Source organism: Salmo salar, chromosome 15 (genome assembly GCF_965601325.2).
Source record: "Salmo salar chromosome 15, fSalSal1, whole genome shotgun sequence".
Taxonomy (NCBI): domain Eukaryota; kingdom Metazoa; phylum Chordata; class Actinopteri; order Salmoniformes; family Salmonidae; genus Salmo; species Salmo salar.
The window spans coordinates 73571285-73594894 of NC_138305.1; the positions used below are offsets into that span (position 1 = coordinate 73571285).

The window sequence follows — 23610 nt, forward strand, 5'->3', positions numbered from 1 at the left end:
ACCTTAAATCCAACATTACCTATGTGATTCCATACATTGAAACTATACTGAACAAAAATATAAACACAACAGGTAAAGTGTTGATTTCATGAGCTGAAATAAAAGATCCCAGAAATGTTCCTTACGCACAAAAAGCTTATTTATCACCAATTTTGTGCACACATTTATTTACATCTCTGTTAGTGAGCACTTCTCCTTTGCCAAGATAATCCATCCACCTGACAGATGTGGCATATCAAGAAGCTTATTAAACAGCACGATCATTACACAGGTGTACCTTGTGCTGGGGACAATAAAAGGCCACTCTTTTTGCAGTTTTGTCACACAGCACAATGCCACAGATGTCTCAAGTTTTGAGGGCGCGTGCAATTGCTAGAGAATTGAATTATAATTTCTCTACCATAAGCTGCCTCCAACATTGTTTTCGAAAATTTGCAGTACGTCCAACCGGCCTCACAACCGCAGACCACATTTAACCACGCCAAACCAGGACCTCCACATCCGGCTTCATCACCTGCGGGATCGTCTGAGACCAGCCACCCGAACAGCTGATTAAATTGCGGGTTTGCACAACCGAATATTTTCTGCACAAACTGTCAGAAACCGTCTCAGGGAAGCTCATCTGCGTGCTCATCATCCTAAGCAGGGTCTTGACCTGACTGCAGTTCGGCGTCGTAACCGAGGTCAGTGGGTAAATGCTCACCTTCGATGGCCACGGGCATGCTAGAGAATCCAGGTTTCAACTGTACCAGGCAGATGGCAGACAGCATGTATGGTGTTGTATGGGCGAGTGGTTTGTTGATGTCAACGTTGTGAACAAAGTGCCCCCTGGTGGTGGTGGTGGGGTTATGGTATGGGCACGCATAAGCTACGGACAACAAATACAATAGCATTTTATCGATTACAATTTTAATGCATAGAGATAGCATGACGAGACCCTGAGGCCCGTTGTCGTGCCATTCATCCGCCACCATCACCTCATGTTTCAGCATGACAATTAGAGGTCGACCGATTAATCCGAATGGCCGATTAATTAGGGCCGATTTCACGTTTTCATAACAATCGGTAATCGGTATTTTTGGACACCGAATTGCCGATAAAAAAAAAAAGATATATATATATTTTTTTACACCTTTATTTAAATAGGCAAGTCAGTTAAGAACACATTCTTATTTTCAATGATGGCCTAAGAACGGTGGGTTAACTGCCTTGTTCAGGGGCAGAACGACAGATTTTTACCTTGCCAGCTCAGGGATTCATTCTTGCAACCTTACGGTTAACTAGTCCAACGCTCTAACCACCTGCTTTACATTGCACTCCACGAGGAGCCTGTCTGTTACGCGAATGCAGTAAGAAGCCAAGGTAAGTTACTAGTTTTAGATTTAGATGCACTATTGTAAAGTGGTTGTTCTACTGGATATCATAAGGTGAATCCACCAATTTGTAAGTCGCTCTGGATAAGAGCGTCTGCTAAATGACTTAAATGTAAATGTAAATGTAGTTAGCATTAAACTTATCTTATAAAAAAACAATCAATCACTCAATCATAATCACTAGTTAACTACACATGGTTGATGATATTACTAGTTTATCTAGCCTGTCCTGCAGTGCATATAATCGATGCGGTGCGCATTCGCGAAAAAGGACTGTCGTTGCTCCAACGTGTACCTAACCATAAACATCAATGTCTTTCTTAAAATCAATACACAAGTATATATTTTTAAACCTGCATATTTAGTTAATATTGCCTGCTAACATGAATTTCTTTTAACTAGGGAAAATGTGTCACCTCTTGCAACAGAGTCAGGGTATATGCAGTGTGAATAACCATAAACATCAATGCCTTTCTTAAAATCAATACACAGAAGTATATATATTTTAAACCTGCATATTTAGCTAAAAGAAATCCAGGTTAGCAGGCAATATTAACCAGGTGAAATTGTGTCACTTCTCTTGCGTTCATTGCACGCAGAGTCAGGGTATATGCAACAGTTTGGGCCGCCTGGCTCGTTGCGAACTAATTTGCCAGAATTGTACGTAATTATGACATGACATTGAAGGTTGTGCAATGTAACAGGAATATTTAGACTTAGAGATGCCACCCGTTAGATAAAATACGGAACAGTTCCGTATTTCACTGAAAGAAAAAACGTTTTGTTTTCGAGATGATAGTTTCCGGATTCGACCATATTAATGACCTAAGGCTCGTATTTCTGTGTGTTTTTTATATTATAATTAAGTCTATGATTTGATAGAGCAGTCTGACTGAGCGGTGGTAGGCACCAGCAGGCTCGTAAGCATTCATTCAAACAGCACTTTTGTGCGTTTTGCCAGCAGTCTTCGCAATGCTTGAAGCACAGCGCTGTTTATGACTTCAAGCCTATCAACTCCCAAGATTAGGCTGGTGTAACCGATGTCAAATGGCTAGCTAGTTAGCGGGGTGCGCGCTAATAGCGTTTCAAACGTCACTCGCTCTGAGACTTGGAGTAGTTGTTCCCCTTGCTCTGCATGGGTAACGCTGCTTCGAGGGTGGCTGTTGTCGATGTGTTCCTGGTTCGAGCCCAGGTAGGAGCGAGGAGAGGGACGGAAGCTATACTGTTACACTGGCAATATTAAAGTGCCTATAAGAACATCCAATAGTCAAAGGTATACGAAATACAAATCGTATAGAGAGAAATAGTCCTATAATTCCTATAATAACTACAACCTAAAACTTCTTACCTGGGAATATTGAAGACTCATGTTAAAAGGAACCACCAGCTTTCATATGTTCTCATGTTCTGAGCAAGGCACTTAAACGTTAGCTTTCTTACATGGCACATATTGCACTTTTACTTTCTTCTCCAACACTTTGTTTTTGCATTATTTAAACCAAATTGAACATGTTTCATTATTTATTTGAGGCTAAATTGATTTTATTGATGTATTATATTAAGTTAAATAAGTGTTCATTCAGTATTGTTGTAATTGTCATTATTACAAATATTTAAAAAAAAATTGGCAGATGAATCAGTATCGGCTTTTTTTGGTTCTCCAATAATCGGTATCGGCGTTGAAAAATCATACTCGGTCGACCTCTAATGACAATGCACGGCCCCATGTTGCATGGATCTGTACACAATTCCTGGAAGCTGAAAATGTCCGAGTTCTTCCATGGCCTGCATACTCACCAGACATGTCACCCATTGATTATGTTTGGGATGCTCGACATGGACGACAGCGTGTTCCAGTTCCCACCAATATCCAGCAACTTTGCAAAGCATTGAAGAGGAGTGGGACAACATTCCATAGCCAAAATAAACAGCCTGATCAACCCTATGCAAAGGAGATATGTCACGCTGCATGAGGCAAATGGTGTCTACACCAGATACTGACTGGTTTTCTGATCCATGCCCCTACCTTTTTTTTTAAGGTATCTGTGACCAACAGATGCATATCTGTATTCCCAGTCATGTGAAATCCATATATTAGGGCCTAATGAATTTGTTTCAAATGTACTTGTATGAACTGTAACTCAGTAAAACCTTTGAAATTGTTGCATGTTGTGTTTATATTTTTGTTTGTGTAGTTAGGTGTAGTTTGCCTCATCCCCTTCTCTGTCCCTGCAGTCTAGAACTGGAAAGTAGCAAAAACAGGTCAGGTGACTTGTCTTTGTACTGCTAGCTCTGCTCCGTTGTCAGTGGACAAATTCTTTGTTTTATTGAAAGCTTACGTCCTAAAGAGACATTTTTTATCAAAAGTACTATCTGTCAGGAAATGTGTACTTCTCCAAGTAAAACAATTTGGATGATTTTATATAATTCTTTTATGTGGCCGACTGCAACACCACCAGAGATAGGTAACGCACAGTTGTCCGCTCTTGTGAGGAAATACCACGCAGCCGTCATACCGCTCAGGAAGGAGACACGTTCTGTCTCCTAGAGATGAACGTAGTTTGGTGCGAAAAGTGCAAATCAATCCCAGAACAACAGCAAATGACCTTGTGAATATGCTGGAGGAAACAGGTACAAAAGTATCTATATCCACAGTAAAACGAGTCCTATATCGGCATAACCTGAAAGGCCGCTCAGCAAGGAAGAGGCCATTGCTCCAAAACCGCCATAAAAAAGCCAGACTATGGTTTGCAACTGCACATGGGGGCAAAGATTGTACTTTTTGGAGAAATGTCCTCTGGTCTGATGAAACAAAAATAGAACTGTTTGGCCATCGTTATGTTTGGAGGAAAAAAGGGGAGGCTTGCAAGCCGAAGAACACCATCCCACCCGTGAAGCACGGGGGTGGCAGCATCACGTTGTGGGGGTGCTTTTCTGCAGGAGGGACTGCTGCACTTCAGAAAATAGATTGATCATGAAGAAGGAGAATTATGTGGATATTTTGAAGCAACATCTCAAGGCATCAGTCAGGAAGTTCAAGCTTGGTCGCAAATGGGTCTTCCAAATGGACAATGACCCCATTCATACTTCCAAAGTTGTGGAAAAATGGCTTAAGGACAACAAAGTCAAGGTATTGGAGTGGCCATCACAAAGCCCTGACCTCAATCTTATAGAAAATTTGTGGGCACAACTGAAAAAGCATGTGCGAGCAAGGAGGCCTACAAACCTGAGTCAGTTACACCAGCTCTGTCAGGAAAAATGGGCCAAAATTCACCCAACTTATTGTAGGAAGCTTGTGGAAGGCTACCCAAAACATTTGACCCAGGTTAAAAAATGTAAAGGCAATTCTACCAAATACTAATTGAGTGTATGTAATCTTCTGACCCACTGCGAATGTGATGAAATAAATAAAAGCTGAAATAAATCATTCTCTCTACTATTATTCTGACATTTCACATTCTTAAAATAAAGTGGTGATCCTAACTGACCTAAGACAGATCCTAACTGACCTAAGACAACTGACTTTACTAGGATTAAATGTTAGGAATTGTGAAAAACTGAGTTTAAATGTGTTTGGCTAAGGTGTATGTAAACTTCCGACTTCAACTGTACTTTGACTGCATAAATATTGAATATCCATGCAAATGGACCAATAAAGCAAGTACTGTAATGTTATTTTTAGTCATAAAAAATGTCCAAAAGAAAAGGGAAAACTTTTGGTTATAAAAAACAGAACAACATAGGTTAGAACATAATGTTAGCAACTATTGTACAGTATGTGCATCCCAAAAGTATTTGCCACAGAAGAGAGACCTGAGAAAGAGAATCTGGTCAGAAGACATCACTCCAGAATGAAGAAGTAGCCACATACAATGTTGGCTGGAAGATTAGGCTTGAGCAGGTGGGATGAAGGATGCCTGTAAACCACCGTTCGATCCTGTCGTGGCTCCATACCTGGTCAACCAGTTTCTCCCTGAACTGGAACTGTTTTGTTTCATACATTTTTTTGGGCCACCCCCTGCTTGGACTGTTTCAGGAACACAGCCTTGAAGCGTTTTTCACCTACACAATTAATGTGGACTACAGTTATACATGTTTACATGGTACACACATATTCTAAATTATACTTTTTGTGTTTCACAAAATACAGGTAGCTTATGTTGTAACAGGGAAGATGGTACTTTATAGTATGCTAGACATAATTGTCTTCAAAGTGTGATGTACATGCATGATAAAAGTCACATGTAAAGTCAATTGGGTTTATCCGTTCATTCAAGTTCATCAAGTACCTGTGGAAGTTGTACTGTAGCTAGTTCCCTGCCCACATTTTCATCGTTGTCCGTTATGGTCATTGGCCAGCTGGGTTCTTGCGACTATCGCGAGGGGACAAAAAGTCGCTTCTGGGTGTACTTAAGCATAATACTGTGGTATGATTCAAGCTACCCTGTGGACAAACGTTTACATCCGGTTATTAAAATATTTATTTTAGGTTTGTACAGTTCAGTAAACTTCAAATCACCTTTCAAGTCAAAAATGTCTACCAGTTACTGTTTATTAAACTGCATGACAGTTATACAGTAGTAGGAATTTCAAATCTCATATATGTTATACAAAGCACTACAGATGTACGAACTGTTATGAAATGATTAAAGTTTTACATACCAGTGTGTTTGAACTGGCACATTTGCTCCAAGTCCTTGTCCAGTCTTTTGTCCAGTGCAATGGCAGTCAAAGCTTCGTAGACCTCAGGTGTGCTGGAGACGCACCTTTTCTGTCTCTGCTTGTCCTCTGACAGGTATGCATGAGAGCAGCTGAACTCTACTCCATTTTCCTTCCCAACTGTGCGTGTCGCAAACGGGGTTTTGGATGGCTCACCATATGCGTTTTAATGCCTTTGAAATATAGTGTGTAAACAGGAACAAATAAGTTACCACTGCATGTAAGAGGCTTTTCCCTATGTATAGAATTACATCAGTCGGGACAGAGGTTCTTTTTTTGTGTGATTCAGCCAATTAATCGCAATGCATATTTGTAGTATAAGGACAGGTAAGCTACTTATTAGGACACTGGGTGAAAAGGGTCAATAGCAGAGGATATCTTTATCGATATATTTCCGAATATTTGACATTTTATTAGATCTAAGGAGTAGACATGCTCCAGATACGCATGTCCTTCATTTCATATATGGAGCTAGGACGTTCTCCGTAATGGGACAGTTTCTACATGCATCCAATCCGGACCTCAGGAATCTCTCTGTTACGGTATGAGTCCAGGAAGATATCTGGGGTGAGATCCCTTCAAGACACACTCCTGATGCGCTTGCACCCCCTTACATATTTGTAGAATATTTTAACTCATGGAAAGGGTATGTATGTATCAACATGCTGACATAACTAAGCCTTTATACGTAGGCATTAACAAATCCACATACTTTCAGAAGTGTATCATATCTGTAGTCATTACCTGATCACTTATGGATCCGTATTTCTGAGAAAAAAATCATAATTTCAATAGATATCCTTACATGATATGTAATATTCATCCTTCTGGTCGAAAATGGGCTAAATCTGACTCATGACCAATGTCCAGCGCTCAAATTATTTTACCTGTTCAGGTGCCGAAAATCATTGTGCTTCTTCACATGAAGATGACTTACACTACATGACCAAAAGTATGTGGACATCTGCTCGTCGGCATTAATGTTGTTGGGCAGTTGGCGTTCCAAATCATCCCAAAGGTGTTCGATGAGGTTGAGGTCAGGGCTCTGTGCAGGCCAGTCAAGTTCTTCCACACCGATCTCGACAAACCATTTCTGTATGAACCTCGCTTTGTGCACGGGGGCATTGTCATGCTGAAAAAGGATAGGGCCTTCCCCAGACTGTTGCTACGAAGTTGGAAGTACAGACTTCTAGAATGTCATTGTATGCTGTAGCGTTAAGATTTCCCTTCATTGGAACTAAGGGGCCTAGCCCGAACCATGAAAAACAGCCTCAGACCATTATTCCTCCTCCCCCAAAATGTACAGTTGGCACTATGCATTCGGGCAGGTAGCATTCTCCTGTCAGCCTCCCAAACCCAGATTCGTCCGTCGGACTGCGAGATAGTGAAGTGTGATTCATCACTCCAGAGAACACGTTTCCACTGCTCCAGAGTCCAATGGAGACGAGCTTAACATTGCTCCAGCCGATGCTTGGTATTCAGCATGGTGATCTTAGGCTTCTGTGTGGCTGCTCGGCCATGGAAACCCATTTCATGTAGCTCCTGACGAACAGTTCTTGTATCTACATTGCTTCCAGAGGAAGTTTGGAACTCGGTAGTGAGTGTTGCAACCGAGGACAGATGGTTCTTTACGCTCTTCATCACTTGGCTGTCCCGTTCTGTGAGCTTGTGCGGCCACTTCACGGCTGAGCTGTTGTTGCTCCTAGACATTTCCACTTCACAATAACAGCACTTACAGTTGACCGGGGCAGTTCTAGCAGGGCAGAAATTTGACGAACTGACTTGTTGGAAAGGTGGCATCCTATGACGGTGCCACATTGAAAGTCACTGAGCTCTTCAGTAAGGCCATTCTACTGCCAATTTTTGGCTATGGAGATTGCATGGCTGACACCTGTCAGCAACGGGTGTGGCTGAAATAGCCAAATCGACTAATTTGAAGGGGTGTCCACATACTTTTGTGTATATAGTGTATCTTATACTGAACAAAAATATAAACACAACATGTAAAGTGTTGGTCACATGTATCATGAGCTGAAATAAAAGATTCCAAGAATTTCTCCTTTGCCAAGATAATTAATCCACTTGACAGGTGTGGCATATTAAGAAGCTGATTAAACAGCATGATAATTACACAGGTGCACCTTGTGCTGTGGATAATAAAAGGCCACTGAAATGTGCAGTTTTGTCACACAACACAATGCCACAGATGTCTCAAGTTTTGGGGGAGCATGCATTTGACATGCTGACTGCAAGAATGTCTACCAGGCTGTTGCCAGAGAATTGAATGTTACTTTCTCTACCATAAGCCGCCTCCAACCTTGTTTTAGAAAATTTGGCAGTGTGTCCAACCGGCCTCACAACCACAGACCACATGTAGCTGATGAAACTCTGAGTTTGCTCAACCAAAGAATTTCTGCACAAACTGTCAGATACCATCTCAGGAAAGCTCATCTGCGTGCTCATCGTCTTCACCAGAGTCTTGACCTGACTGAAGTTCGGGGTTGTAACCAACTTCAGTGAGCAAATGCTTACCTTCGATGACCATTGGCACGCTGGAGCAGTGTGCTCTTCGCAGATGAATCCCGGTTTCAACTGTACCGATGGCAGACAGCATGTATGTCGTTGTGTGGGCGAGTGGTTTTCTGATGTCAATGTTGTGAAGAGAGTGCCCCATGGTGGCGGTGAGATTATGATATGGGCAGACATAAGCTACGGACAAAGAACACATTTACAATTTATCAACGGCAATTTGAATGTACAGAGATACCGTGATCCTGAGGCCCATTATCATGCCATTCATCCACCGCCATCACCTCATGTTTCAGCATGATAATGCAAGGTGGTTGCTAACACCTTCCATGCACAGTCTAAAAGCCAATTCATGCTTGATCTGAAAATGTGCTCGGAGGCACCGTATGGATGGCTTGACGCAAACGCGGAGCCTCCAGAGGCAAAATTGATGTGGAGGGCTCCGTATAGCTCCGCATTGACATGATTGGTTGACGGCTGTTGGTGGACTAGTTATAAACTTACCCTTTGAAACATGCCAGCAATCCAGCTCATGTTGGGTGTTCTTCTCGCATTCTTTTTCTTATTGATGGTGAAAGGTAGGCTGTGACGATTATGGAATTTGGGGTAACGATGAATTGCCATGCAGATGGCCACGGTTATTTCTGTCAGTATGCTTTTCAGTCCTCTCCCCGAAATCCAACTGATTCAATTGAAATTGAGCTGGTGGCTTCAGTGACCTGTTTTGGAAAATACAAAAAATAAGAGGTATACAAAAACAGATTTGAAATACCATTAACATTTGACCATTCACATTGACTATACTGGAAGCAATAACTGCAATGAATGGACCTACCGAAATCACATTAGCTTGAATGACTTTCTTGGTCTTGTCATCCATGAAGCTGTAGGAAGGAAGGAATGAATGATTTTCATGTCAAGTAGAGAACCCATTGTTTCATACATATGCTATGGAGAACTAAAATCTCCCTTAAAAAAATATTGATTATGATATGAATATCATTTATTATGATCTGGTTATAATTTCAATTACCTATATGTCGTAAATTTAGCGGAGTAGCCAGCCAGGGCTGTCATTCCTTCTGTCACCACAGATGTGGACAGCCTTCCCTTCATTTCCATCCTGAACCATAGTGGAAATGATCTTTTCCTGCTTCAGTCTGTCTGTAATCCTGGGTTGTGACGGGTAGGAAGTAAGAGGACTGAAAAGTATGTTGTTTGTGAAGGGAACTGTATTTGACATAGTTCAGCATAGTAATTTATGTTTGTGAAAGTGTCACCAGTGAACAGCACTGAAGACGGTGCAACTACATTAGCCTGTGACATCCTTCTAACATTCGGGCAAGATTCCCAACTTCCCATACATCCTTAAATGCGCTCTGCCAGTTGATCTTGATTTGGCTTCCTTTTAATATTTTGCTGGTGTTGATTATGGCAGACCCACACTTTTCGATAAGCTTAATGAGATCCATGATCTTGGACTCCATGCACAATCCACTGATCACGGTTTGTTTAAGATGTGGTTGAGTCTAACTCAAGACTCCAGACTTGATTTGGTGGATGTTGGAGGTACCGTATGTACAGTCGTGGCCAAAAGTTTTGAGAATGACACAAATATTAATTTTCACAAAGTCTGCTGCCTCAGTTTGTATGATGGCAATTTGTATATACTCCAGAATGTTATGAAGAGTGATCAGATGAATTGCAATTAATTGCAAAGTCCCTCTTTGCCATGCAAATGAACTGAATCCCCCAAAAAACGTTTACACTGCATTTCAGCCCTGCCACAAAAGGACCAGCTGACATCATGTCAGTGATTCTCTCGTTAACACAGGTGTGAGTGTTGACGAGGACAAGGCTGGAGACCACTCTGTCATGCTGATTGAGTTTGAATAACAGACTGGAAGCTTCAAAAGGAGGGTGGTGCTTGGAATCATTGTTCTTCCTCTGTCAATCATGGTTACCTGCAAGGAAACACGTGCCATCATCATTGCTTTGCACAAAAAGGGTTTCACAGGCAAGGATATTGCTGCCAGTAAGATTGCATCTAAATCAACCATTTATCGGATCATCAAGAACTTCAAGGAGAGCGGTTCAATTGTTGTGAAGAAGGCTTCAGGGCGCCCAAGAAAGTCCAGCAAGCGCCAGGACCGTCTCCTAAAGTTGATTCAGCTGCGGGATCGGGGCACCACCAGTAGCTTGCTCAGGAATGGCAGCAGCCAGAGCTTGCTCAGGAACGGCAGCAGGCAGGTGTGAGTGCATCTGCACGCACTGTGAGGCGAAGACTTTTGGAGGATGGCCTGGTGTCAAGAATGGCAGCAAAGAAGCCACTTCTCTCCAGGAAAAACATCAGGGACAGACTGATATTCTGAAAAAGGTACAGGGATTGGACTGCTGAGGACTGGGGTAAAGTCATTTTCTCTGATTGTTTGGGGCATCCGGAAAAAAGCTTGTCCGGAGAAGACAAGGTGAGCGCTACCATCAGTCCTGTGTCATGCCAACAGTAAAGCATCCTGAGACCATTCATGTGTGGGGTTGCTTCTCAGCCAAGGGAGTGGGCTCACTCACAATTTTGCCTAAGAACACAGCCATGAATAAAGAATGGTACCAACACATCCTCCGAGAGCAACTTCTCCCAACGATCCAGAAACAGTTTGGTGACGAATAATGCCTTTTCCAGCATGATGGAGCACCTTGCCATGAGGCAAAAGTGTTAACTAAGTGGCTCGGGGAACGAAACATCGATATTTTGGGTCCATGGCCAGGAAACTCCCCAGACCTTAATCCCATTGAGAATTTGTGGTCAATCCTCAAGAGGCAGGTGGACAAACAAAAACCCACAAATTCTGACAAACTCCAAGCATTGATTATGCAAGAATGGGCTGCCATCATTCAGGATGTGGCCCAGAAGTTAATTGACAGCATGCCAGGGCGGATTGCAGAGGTCTTGAAAAAGAAGGGTCAACACTGCAAATCTTGACTCTTTGCATCAATTTCATGTAATTGTCAATAAAAGCCTTTGACACTTGAAATGCTTGTAATTATACTTCAGTATTCCATAGTAACATCTGACAAAAATATCTAAAGACACTGAAGCAGCAAACTTTGTGGAAATTAATATTTGTGTCATTCTCAAAACTTTTGGCCACGATTGTAGTCAGAGGTCTGGTCCTGGTAATCAGGGGAGCTAAAGCTGGTGTCCAGCTGGGAAGGTGGAGATCGTGGATGTTGTGTAGGATGAGGTGGAGGAGGCTGCTGTAGCTGGATCTATTTCCCTGATCCTCCTTAGAAAGACAATACTCAAAAATGGCCTTAGAGTTCAGAAATTATAACAGCACATACTGAATAAGACTATGCATTATGGAATCATAGAAAATATGTCAATTGTTCTAGGATACTTACCGAAGACTCTTGGATCCTTTCTGGTGAATCTGAAGCTCTGGACACAGTTGCAAAGCCCATGGACTTAAGTTGCTGAGAGAAGATTGACCGCATTATGACAAATTTAAAGCAGCTTTACTGTCACCCCATTTGAATCAAACGTGAAAATCATGTTTTCATAATGCAATGCCAAGTGCCAGTTACAGAGCTGGTTACCTCCTGCTTGGTCTTCTTAGTGGTAGGGGACACATGGGTAGAAGGTCCAGAGCTTTAAGAGATGGGTAGGGGACCAGGATGCCTGAAGGACATCAGGCCCCGGCTGGGTGGAAGGCCCAGAGCTTTGACTTGTTGATGCAGTCTTTAATAAAACAAATGTAATTCAACATTAGCATTCTGTCAGTTCATACAGTATTTATATACAAAAGGAAATGTGACAGGGATTAATAGTTGATATAGTATGGGTTATATGCCAAATTATTATTGTTATGTGTATTGACAAAGAAAAATGTCCACCCTAACACACAAGTGATAGCATGTTTACTAACCTTACTAACATATGGCCATAGTGCTGAAAGTAATTATACACATAGGGAGGTGGGGCTTACAAAAACACAATAGACATACTATGGGCAATCATATAGCACAGGTGGTTCCTTGGGTCAGGTATTCCACGTAAGGCTATACAGTTGCCTGAAAGTTTGTCACGCAAATAAGCCATAGCTAGCCAACACATCAGACATTGGGAAAAAGTGTGAACAGTTCCAGTAGACAACATCAACTCACATGGGTGCCAGAGGAGCTTGCAGTTCTTTGGGGTCCTTTAAAGACCAATCTATTGAGCCCAGAACCTGCGAGTGAGTTGGGGAAATTGACCTCACAGTTATTTGTGACACAATGGGAGTTCATGATACATACAATTCTAAACGTGAAAGCTATTGGCAGTTGATATCATATGGGTTATATGCTAAAGTACTATTGTTATGTGTATTGACAAAGAAAAACTTCCATCCTAACTGTTGGATTCTAATTTCTGGTACAAAAATCCCGCCGGACTCCCAAGAAAAACTCAAGCTCGATTTATTCACCACACTGGGTGTTGCAGCTGCAAAACCACCCCTGCAGGTCACACAAGCGCATATATTTATACCTTCCGATTAGGCGGAGTGACCTTCTTGTATTTCTATGTTAAACAATCAATCTCTGTTGCTGGGCAAGAACTGAGTCTGTTCCTCCCGTTGGTGTTATCGTGTCCCTGCCTAAATCCAGAGCTTTCGTATACCTCCGTGCCTTTCACGGGTCTTCTTGTCAGTGAGGAGAGGCCTTGAGTTATTGGAAGTACACATTCCTACAGTCCACTGCAGACCACTAGATAATTACACTTCTCATACACAAAGAGCTTAAACCTAACACTACTTTCAATCTCTAAGAATATATAAAAAGGTTATATTCACACCAAGAGTATATAATGATATAAAACAGTAAAGATATAAGAAAGGGTTATAGATGAGTAATTATGATTTGTCAACGCTATCTCCAGACACATGACTGCTATTCAACCCTCGTGGAATCATTCTTGGCCTCAAGAGACAGGCCCCCTTTCCCTCTGCCCAAATACAATGCGCATAGATCATTCCATCTAACCCATAACACAATAATTACTACCGCTGCAAATACAATGAACATAGATTATTCCATCTAAACCATAACATGATAATTAGTACTGCTAGGCTAATTATACAATTATAAATAGATTAACACGGGATCAAGTCAGATAGTCTCTAACAGTAACACACAAGTATAATGCGATACCACGTTTATCTGTAATACATTTTTTGTGGCCATGGGGCTAAAAGTAATTAAATTGTTATGATACTCATGGCCACTATCGACAGGGGGAGGTGGGGGTTACAAATACACAATAGACCAGACTACATGCAACCAAATAGGCCTACCCTAGGTGGTTCCTGGGGCCATGTATTTCATGCAAGGCTAAACAGTTGTTAAAGCATGAAACGTTCTCATGCAAATAAACCATGGCTAACCAACACATCAGACATTGGAGATTATAATTATGAATAAAAGCGACTAGACCCGATCCTAAGTAATTAAAATGCAACATCACCTTTCATTTTTATTCTGCAATGTAAGAGCACACAATTAATGTCTATTACAATGTAAGATGACACAATTACTGTCTATAATCTCCTAAACCCCAATGTCATAAAGACAAGGCACATATGCTAACTGGTAGAGCGCCTAGGCTATAGTTAAATAAAGGTTAAATAAATAAAAAATGTCTACATGATATGGTGCAATGGTTACAACACAATAAGATCAACTCGAACTGCATTGATTAGACTACAACCTCTGCACAACAGTTCTTATTATTCTGTATGTAAATCCGAGGCACCCCATTTAGTATGATATGTTACGTTTTGTATGGTATGTATTCATTTGTGGATGTCCATCAGCCATTTCATATATGTTACAAATTACAAGTCATATGATATGTTAGGAATGCAATTCGTACAATAGTTTACAAATTTGCCAAAAAGTACAGCATGTTACTAATTTGCTATACTTATACGTTATGAATTCCAATTTGTTGTGGCTAACGTTAGCTAGATGGCTAACGCTAACGTTAGCTAGGGTTAGGGTTAAGGTTAGGAGTTAGGTTAAAGGGTTAAGGTTAGAGTTAGGGGTAGGGTTACCTAAAAGGGTTAAGGTTAGGGTTAGCTAAAAGCGTTTGGGGAAGGGTTAGCTAACATGCTAAGTAGTTGCAAAGTAGCTAAAAAGTAGTAAGTAGCTGAAAAGTTGCTAATAAGCTAAAATGCTAAAGTTGTCCGTGATGAGATTAAAACACATAACCTTTATGTTGCTAGACGTTAGCATCATACACCAACACATCCACCCCGACCAACCACCCTACTTTTATTTTTGCCTTAAGTAACCCCTCTATCTTATATAACCATATCAAACATAACTACAGTATATCATACTAACTTGAGTGTCCCAGATTTACGTTTACTGTTACGTCTAGTCTATGAGACCAGTCTGCTCTGCACTAGCGGTTCTGGAGGGGGGCCAGTGCCCCTGTGACAACAATTTTGGACCCCCTTGTGGCCCCCCTAAATGTGGAGCATGAAATAATTTTTGCATAACTCATTTTTGCTATCGTTCTTAGACAGTGGCAACGATGATGATTATGAACATGGTCTTTTGCCTGCTAATGCCTGCAATGCAGTGAAGAAAACGATATGACAACAATAACGTCTAATGTAACTGGCCCCTCTAACAGTACAACTGGCCCCAGCTCGGCCCCCCCAGTTGAAATGGTCTAGAACCGCCACTGCTGCTCTGCACACTCGCTTTGATGCTTTCCCTTCTCAAACGCTCTTCTGTTTTTTGGCATGACACGAGATCCATTCCATGGGTATACAGAATGAACAGCTGTGTCTTTGAGTTTTCTTTGGTGTTTTGTTCCGATTGTATATCTCTTTTGTAGTCATTGTCAATTAAGTGCTTACTACAGATACGTAAATTAGCAAGATTGGCTGTAGGAGTGTTTACATCTTATTTACTTGTTTTTATCGCTACTTCTGCATCTGTCAACGAAAAACTGTGATATTTATTATATAAAGTGCAGCCAGGAACAACACCAGCTTGCTCTTGCTGCCATCTCTTCGGATTTTCACTTTTCAGAACTAACTTTAGGCTATCGTTGATAAGATTTTCACTTTTCAGAACTAATCAACTTTGTTGATAAGATTTTCAACTTTTTGCGCCAGCTCCTTCTCCCCGATTTGCTCCAATAAGGGCACCGAGTTTGCGCCACAATAGCGCACGTGCAGATCTTACCCATCTTCACTGTTGTTGCAGTCGGTCAGGTTGTTTACTTCGTATACTTAATCTCTAGGCTGTTTTAACTTTTCCTGCAATTTTTTTTATTTTTATCTGTGATTGTGAATAAGGGCCGTAGATTCAGTTTTTAAGCACGAGAGTTACCCATATCTGCTGTGTTTGCAGTCTTCACATAAAATAATCCCAATCGTTTTATGTGGAAAAGTATACATTTCCTGACTCCAAATCGATAGTACTTTTGATTTTTTTTATGTCTCATTCGGCCATAGGCTTTCAGTAAAACAAAAGAATAGTCCACAATTCGCGGATTTCTCAATCATTCGTTGACTGACAACAGAACAGAGCTAGAAGTGCGCAAAAAGACGTCAAAAAGACCAGTTTTTGCAGCTTTCCAGTAGTAAATTGCAGGGAGAGAGGGGGAGAAGGCAAACTCTGCCTAACTAGTTTCAATGTATGGAATCACAAAAAAATATAAATATTCTTAAACTTCCCCTTTAAGTGAGTTTATTACCTTTAAACTGCAAGTCATTGCCTTGAGATACTATAAGATGAACTAAAAGATGGGATGATGATGCGAGGTTGAGGTCCTGCCTCAGAAAACTGTACACTCTTACTTGCAGTATTGGGCAAATAGTAGACGGTGACACAGCTCATGGGTATAATATTCTCTCATCATCATAACCAATGAAATATTTATTGTAGGAAATGTCAGACTTGGACACTGCGATCCAGAAGAAGGCCATGAAGGTGGACATGGACATCTGCAGACGCATTGACATCACGGCCAAGCTTTGTGACGTGGCTCAGCAACGCAACTCAGAAGACATGAGCAAGATGTTCAACATGAGCCCACACATGAGCCCCTCCAGAGCACCCCCAGAGAGCAAAGTAACTGGATAGCTTTTCATATGTACCCCTTGTGTAAAGGGCTCATTCCATGTGGAAAATAGGACACAAATGTCCATGAAATGTTTTTTCCACATTTTCACTCTCGTTCCCACACAGCTGACTAGTGTGTGGTTTCACAGGGGGCTGCATCTTGCAGGAGGAAAGAGCGTAAGGTTGTCTACGAGGAGAGGAGTCCTGAGACTGAAACTGAGTCTGGTGGTGGAGAGGAGGATGAAGAGGAGGAGAAGGAGCAGGTCGTAGAGTCACTCAACATCACGGACGAGATGAAACGCATGCTCAATCAGTTGTGAGTGGCCGAACCTTTGACCTGTGTTATGTAACTTCTTGTTTAGCCTCAATTGCTAATGAGTGCTAGCTGAACGACTAGGGTCGATATGTCATCCAACTAACTGTGTTGTTTGATACCATATGATCTCATTCTGTGAATTAAATCCCCACTGTAGTCTGTCGCGTTAGATAGCATCTCATAGTCAGTTTCATGTGTGCTTTATTACTTTGTCATGTTTTCATCTCTGTCAGTCACTGTCTGTTTTCTCTCTTCCCTGTCCTCTTCATTTGCGAACCCTTTTAAAATGTGCATGCCTTTCCGTTTGGTTTTGGTTTTCCTCCTTTCTTTTTTTGTCTTCTCTTTTTTTTCTCCCCTCCCTTTCCACCTCCATGTCTCCTCTCTTTTTCTCTGTCCCTCCCTCTCCCCTCTTCTCCCTCCTTTTCTTCTATGCAGAACTTGCTCAGATGATAATTCCTTTGTCACCAGGAGAGAGACGTTTGACTTTGATGACGACTGTGACAGCCTAACTTGGGAGGAGAATGAGGAGACACTGCTCCTCTGGGAGGACTTTGCCAACTACAACACCCCCTGTGCTGCAGCCAGTGCTGCTGCAGCAGAAGGACAGGGGGAGGGCCCTGGGCAGGTTAGTGCTGCCCCCTACTGCTCATCCAAAAGCAGTGTCTAGGAACTTTTCAAATATGTCAGATACAGGTAACTGCCAAAATAAAGTAAACACCAACATATAGTGTCTTAATAGGGCATTGGGCCACCACGCTGGGCCACCAACAATGCACCTTGGCATAGATTCTACAACTGTCTTCCACAAGAAATTCCATCATTTTGTGTTTTGTTGTTGGTCTCAGGTGCTGCTCCAGAATCTCCCGTAAGATGTTTAATTGGGTTGAGATATGTTGACACACACACACACACACACACACACACACACACACACACACACACACACACACACACACACACACACACACACACACACACACACACACACACACACACACACACACACACACACAGCATTTAAACCCCTAATGGACAACTGGATGATGGGATTTTAATTGCTTAATTAACTGTGTGAACCACCTTACTCATTTACTCGAGTGTTTGCTTTATTTTGTCAGTTACCTGTATGTCTGTCGATAATTTTTTAGGCCTTCCCTCTGTATTTCCAAATTTTTTAAAAACCTTTATTTAACTAGGCAAGTCAGTTAAGAACAAATTCTTATTTACAGTGACGGCCTAGGAACAGTGGGTTAACTGCCATGTTCAGGAGCAAAATGACATATTTTTACATTGTCAGCTCGGGGTTTTGATCTAGCAACCTTTTGGTTACTGGCCCAACGCTCTAACCACTAGGCAACCTGCCTCATGCCCTTGTGCTGTAAGACATTTAATCTGAGTGGCCTCAGAAACTGTTAAGGAATATATGTAAAATACAATTGTGTCATTATTTATTTGAATTGATTGTTTGTCTAATTGTGTATTGGTGTGTGTATTGCTAAATTGTGTGTTCGACCGATCCCACTGGGCAAAACTGATTGAGTCAACGTTGTTTCCACATCATTTCAAACAAAAAACTCAATGTGATGGTGTTGAATCAACGTGGAAAACGGATTGGATTTTGAAAAAGTAATCAACGTAAGGGATTTTAGTATTTTTTTTAACCCAACTTCAACCTAAATCCAATGAGATGGTGAAATGTTTTGCTGATTTCACGTTGAATTAATGTTAGTTGACAACTCAACCAAATGTAAATCAAAACTGGACGTTGAACTGACATCTGTGCCCAGTGGGATGTTTATCTACCTTATCTATCCATTTTACGACTGTACGAATGTAAACTGTATGAAAGTGTTTATTGTCGATAACGGTGTCTCCAAGCTGCAAAGTAAAGTCTACTACTGCACTTTGAACGTTGCTACAGTACACATTGTTTAAATGGGTCTGTTGGGGATTGTTAGGCCTCTCAGGATGGCAGTTTGGGCAGCCTGATCGACGAGACCGAGATGCTTTTCCAGAACCGAGAGAAGGAGTACCAGGAGACCATGGGTCAAATAGAGGTAAGAGACCAAGAGAAGAGAGGTCAAGGTTCATGTGTGCAACTCACTCTCCTGTGTGTTAGTCATCAATTATTACTGCAGAGGGTCTTTGCCCCTCAATCTCTGCGCCACTTTCTCTTTTCAATCTCCCTCTCTGACTCACCCGCTCACATCTCCTCCCACTCTTTTGCTCTTACATCTTTTTCTCTTACTCTCTTACATCGTTCACCTATCTTACTCTCCTTTTGACTCTCTCCCACATCTTGGATTCTCGCTCTCTCCTCAGTATGAGTTGGCTACAGCTAAGAGTGATATGAACCGTCACCTACAAGAGTACATGGAGATGTGTTCTATGAAGAGAGGCCTGGATGTGCAGATGGAAACCTGCAGGAGACTCATCAAGGGCTCAGGGGGCACCGGCAGGTCAGAAACACCTCTTTCTCCACACATGGCAAACAATGGCATTTCAATGCAATGGTGCATTGTTCCACTGAGATGTGTCTTGAGAAAGGCCTTGCTACACAGTAGGCATAATCATACAGATATCAAATCACACAGATATCAATGACTGACATCTGTCCTTGTTTCCCCTATCTCTGGTGCAGGAACTCTCCATCGTTCAGCTCGGTAGCGAGCAGCGACTCAGGGAACAGTGATGAGATCCAGGAGGAGCTGGAGAAGGACGGAGAGGCAGTAGGAGGGGTCAGCTGATAACTGACCCTTGACCCTCCGGCCCCTGGCTACCCCACCACCTGACGCAGAGAAGATGATGGAGGAAATGCCTTTGCTCCTCAATGCTGTGGTCCCCCTTTTCTTCAGCAGGTTTCCAGTTGATCTAAGAGGAGCCCTGTGGAAACTATTGGTGCTTCACCGGTTTACCCATATAGGGATGAACTTGTATTCCACAATAAGGTGCAGTGTTGGTTCCTCCTCACTGCTCCTCATTGGCCTAACACTGATCAGAGGGGTCACCCCTACTAAACACAAGTATCTCTACACACACTCAACTTACTGTACACCTATGGTCATTTTACTGTGTATTCACCCCAGTATTCATCCTAACCATGTTAAGATAAAGGAAAAACGGTCATATTCAGCCATTAGTGATCTAGCAAAGCATTCAGTGGTCCATATGATATATTTAAGCAATAAGGCCCGAGGGGATGTGGTGTATGGCCAATTTATTACGGTTAAGGGCTATTCTTAAGCACGACACAACGTGGAGTTCCTGGATACAGCCCTTAGCCGTGGTATATTGGCCATATACCACAAACCCCCAAGGTGCCTTATTGCTATTATAAACTGGTGACCAACGTAATTAGAAGAGTAAAAATAAATGTTTTGTCATACCCGTGGTATATGGGCTGATATACCACGACTTTCAGACAATCAGCATTCAGGGCTTGAACCACCCAGTTTATAATTCAAAATAAGGGCTAGGTTCTATCAGATCCATGCTAGCCGACATCTGCATAGCAGTTGTTTTGGCGGTGCCTGAGGTGGAACTGCATTAGAACTGTCAAATCCACAAGCGGCTCCGAGCATTATACCTAAAGCAGACATTGCCATTAGCTGCAGAGAATCGCATTAACAGAAATCCCATGCAGCGTTGTTTACAAGTTGGAACACTGAACCGTGAGATGTAATCTACACCTGGATTAGGCTGATAGAAATCCTCATTATTCAGTTTAATGATTTTCAATTTGAGCATCATTATTTCTACATACAGTTGAAGTCAGAAGTTTACATACACTTAGGTTGGAGTCATTAAAACTTGTTTTTCAACCACTCCACAAATTTCTTGTTAACAAACTATCGTTTTGGCAAGTCGGTTAGGACATCTACTTTGTGCATGACACAAGTAATTTTCCCAACAATTGTTTACAGACAGATTATTTCACTTATAATTCACTGTATCACAATTCCAGTGGGTCAGAAGTTTACATTTACCTTTAAACAGCTTGGAAAATTCCAGAAAATTATGTCATGGCTTTAGAAGCTTCTGATAGGCTAATTGACATCATCTGAGTTAATTGGAGCTGTACCTGTGGATGTATTTCAAGACCTACCTTCAAACTCAGTGCCTATTTGCTTGACATCATGGGAAAATCAATAGAAATCAGCCAAGACCTCAGAAAAACAATTGTAGACCTCCACAAGTCTGGTTCATCCTTGGGAGCAATTTCCAAACGCCTGAAGGTACCACGTTCATCTGTACAAACAATAGTACGCAAGTATAAACACCATGGGACCATGCAGCCGTCATACCGCTCAGGATGGAGACGCGTTCTGTCTCCTAGAGATGAGCGTACTTTGCTGCGAAAAGTGCAAATCAATCCCAGAACAACAGCAAAGGACCTTGTGAAGATGCTGGAGGAAACAGGTACAAAAGTATCTATATCCACAGTAAAACGAGTCCTATATCGACATAACCTGAAAGGCGCTCAGCAAGGAAGAAGCCACTGTTCCAAAATCGCCATAATAAAGCCAGACTACAGTTTGCAACTGCACATGGGGACAAAGATCGTACTTTTTGGAGAAATGTTCTCTGGTCTGATGAAACAAAAATAGAACTGTTTGGCCACAATGACCATCGTTATGTTTGGAGGAAAAGGGAGAGGCTTGCAAGCCGAAGAACACCATCCCAACCTTGAAGCACGGGGGTGGCAGCGTCATGTTGTGCGGGTGCTTTGCTGCAGGAGGGACTGGTGTACTTCACAAAATAGATGGCATCATATAGATGTATTGAAGTAACATCTCAAGACATCAGTCAGGAAGTTAAAGCTTGGTCGCAAATGGGTCTTCCAAATGGACAATGACCCCAAGCATACTTTCAAAGTTGTGGCAAAATGGCTTAAGGACAACAAAGTCACGGTATTGGAGTGGCCATCACAAAGCCCTGACCTCAATCTTATAGAACATTTGTGGGCAGAACTGAAAAAGCGTGTGCGAGCAAGGTTTACAAACCTGACTCAGTTACACCAGCTCTGTCAGGAGGAATGGGCCAAAATTCACCCAACTTATTGTGGGAAGGCTACCGGAAATGTTTGATCCAAGTTAAACAATTTAAAAGCAATGCTACCAAATACTATGATTAAATGTCAGGAATTGTGTTAACTGAGTTTAAATGTATTTGGCTAAGGTGTATGTAAACTTCCGACTTCAACTGTAGCCTCCTTTTTTCATTCAGAACTCTGGCTTAGTGGCAATGATCACAAGAGCAGCTGCTCCCCTATTTGACAGCGTCAACGCAGTTACACCTCCGACACTTTCAAAATATCAGCTATGTGGGTGTTGGCTATCGCCGTTTAAAGCTTGATCTGATTGAATCTAGGCCTACGCGTTGGCAGGGAAAATTAATTTAATGTACTGGACACGAGGTCAATCTTCACTCACTGAAGTCAGATTTAGATTCATTCTGAGATTGCCTTAATGTAGATGCCATTGCTTATGCACATACAAAGAAGGCCCAGAGTGCCTTTGCAGGTACTGTATGAATTGGTAAACTTGTCCAAGTTCCCCCATATCTGGACACAGCCATCACAGGAGGGGTAAAACTGAGTTGAAGTACTGTACTATGCAATAAGCAAGCCTTATTTTTCTGGACTAACCTCCATTACTTGTCTTAGTTTTTTTTGCTGGGAAATTATGATCCGTCTGTTAATCTGACAGCCTAGAAGACTTGGGGCCAAATATACTTATAATTTGCACCAGTGCAAATTTGCACCTATCATTTTCAGAAGGGAATCAAAGAGACCAAAATACAAAGGTAAAAGCTCTTTACCTTTTTCCTAACTTTTTATGTTAGAAATCTCTCTAAAAATGAACCGGTTTCAAACATTGCACCAGTGCCAATTCTCAGCACATCTGGCCTCAACGTGGTGTGTCAAATGACTCCACTCTCTCTGAGGAATGGTGTCACTCAGTATTTTCAGAGGGTAAATATGACCAAATATGGTCATCTAAATAATACCCGTGTGCCTACTGATACACTAGCCTGGTCTCAGATCTGTTTGTGCTGTAAAGCCAACTCCTATGGTCGATTTGGCATTAGAACAACCATAGGAGATGGCAAGACAGAGCAAACAGATCTGGGACCAGGCTACTGATATGCTGGACTCAGAATCAATATGAATTGCCTTATTACATTGTTTTATTTTTGTTAAATGCTACTTTAGCACTAACATTTATGAATCATGATACACACAGCCTGTTATTGATGTACTGTATGTCTAGATTTCATTATAGTTTGTATGCTCTCCAAAAATGGAAGAGCAATTTTGAATCATATTAAGGGATAATCATGTGTAAATTGATTTTTGACATTCGTATTTGAATATATCTGTTAGTTTCTTTGGGAACAGTCATGGGTGCCAGGGATTTGCTAGTTGCAAGATTCATATTTGTATTTTATGTGCAGAATGCAGCTGAATGCAGATGCTTGCAAATCTACTGTGTGACTGAACCATATATTTAATAAAAATTGTTTTAATAAAAAGACTGCTCTTTATTTTAA

At 41.7% G+C, this 23610-nt stretch overlaps 1 protein-coding gene across 4 annotated transcripts in view; it reads left to right on the forward strand.

The window, feature by feature from the left end:
• The window catches only part of LOC106572250 (intermediate filament family orphan 2), a 41156-nt gene extending 17564 nt beyond the window's left edge, over positions 1-23592 (forward strand). For 2 of the 4 annotated variants that reach the window (XM_014146284.3, XM_014146286.3), the window contains 6 exons: positions 16566-16751; positions 16892-17058; positions 17494-17683; positions 19017-19115; positions 19381-19517; positions 19700-23592. In XM_014146284.3, coding sequence (XP_014001759.1) covers positions 16566-16751; positions 16892-17058; positions 17494-17683; positions 19017-19115; positions 19381-19517; positions 19700-19805 — 885 coding nt within the window. In that variant the 3' untranslated portion in view covers positions 19806-23592. The remainder of the gene's footprint in view (positions 1-16565; positions 16752-16891; positions 17059-17493; positions 17684-19016; positions 19116-19380; positions 19518-19699) is intronic. The other 2 variants (XM_014146285.3, XM_014146287.3) reach the window with 1 other exon arrangement.
• The last annotated feature ends 18 nt before the right edge of the window (positions 23593-23610 follow it).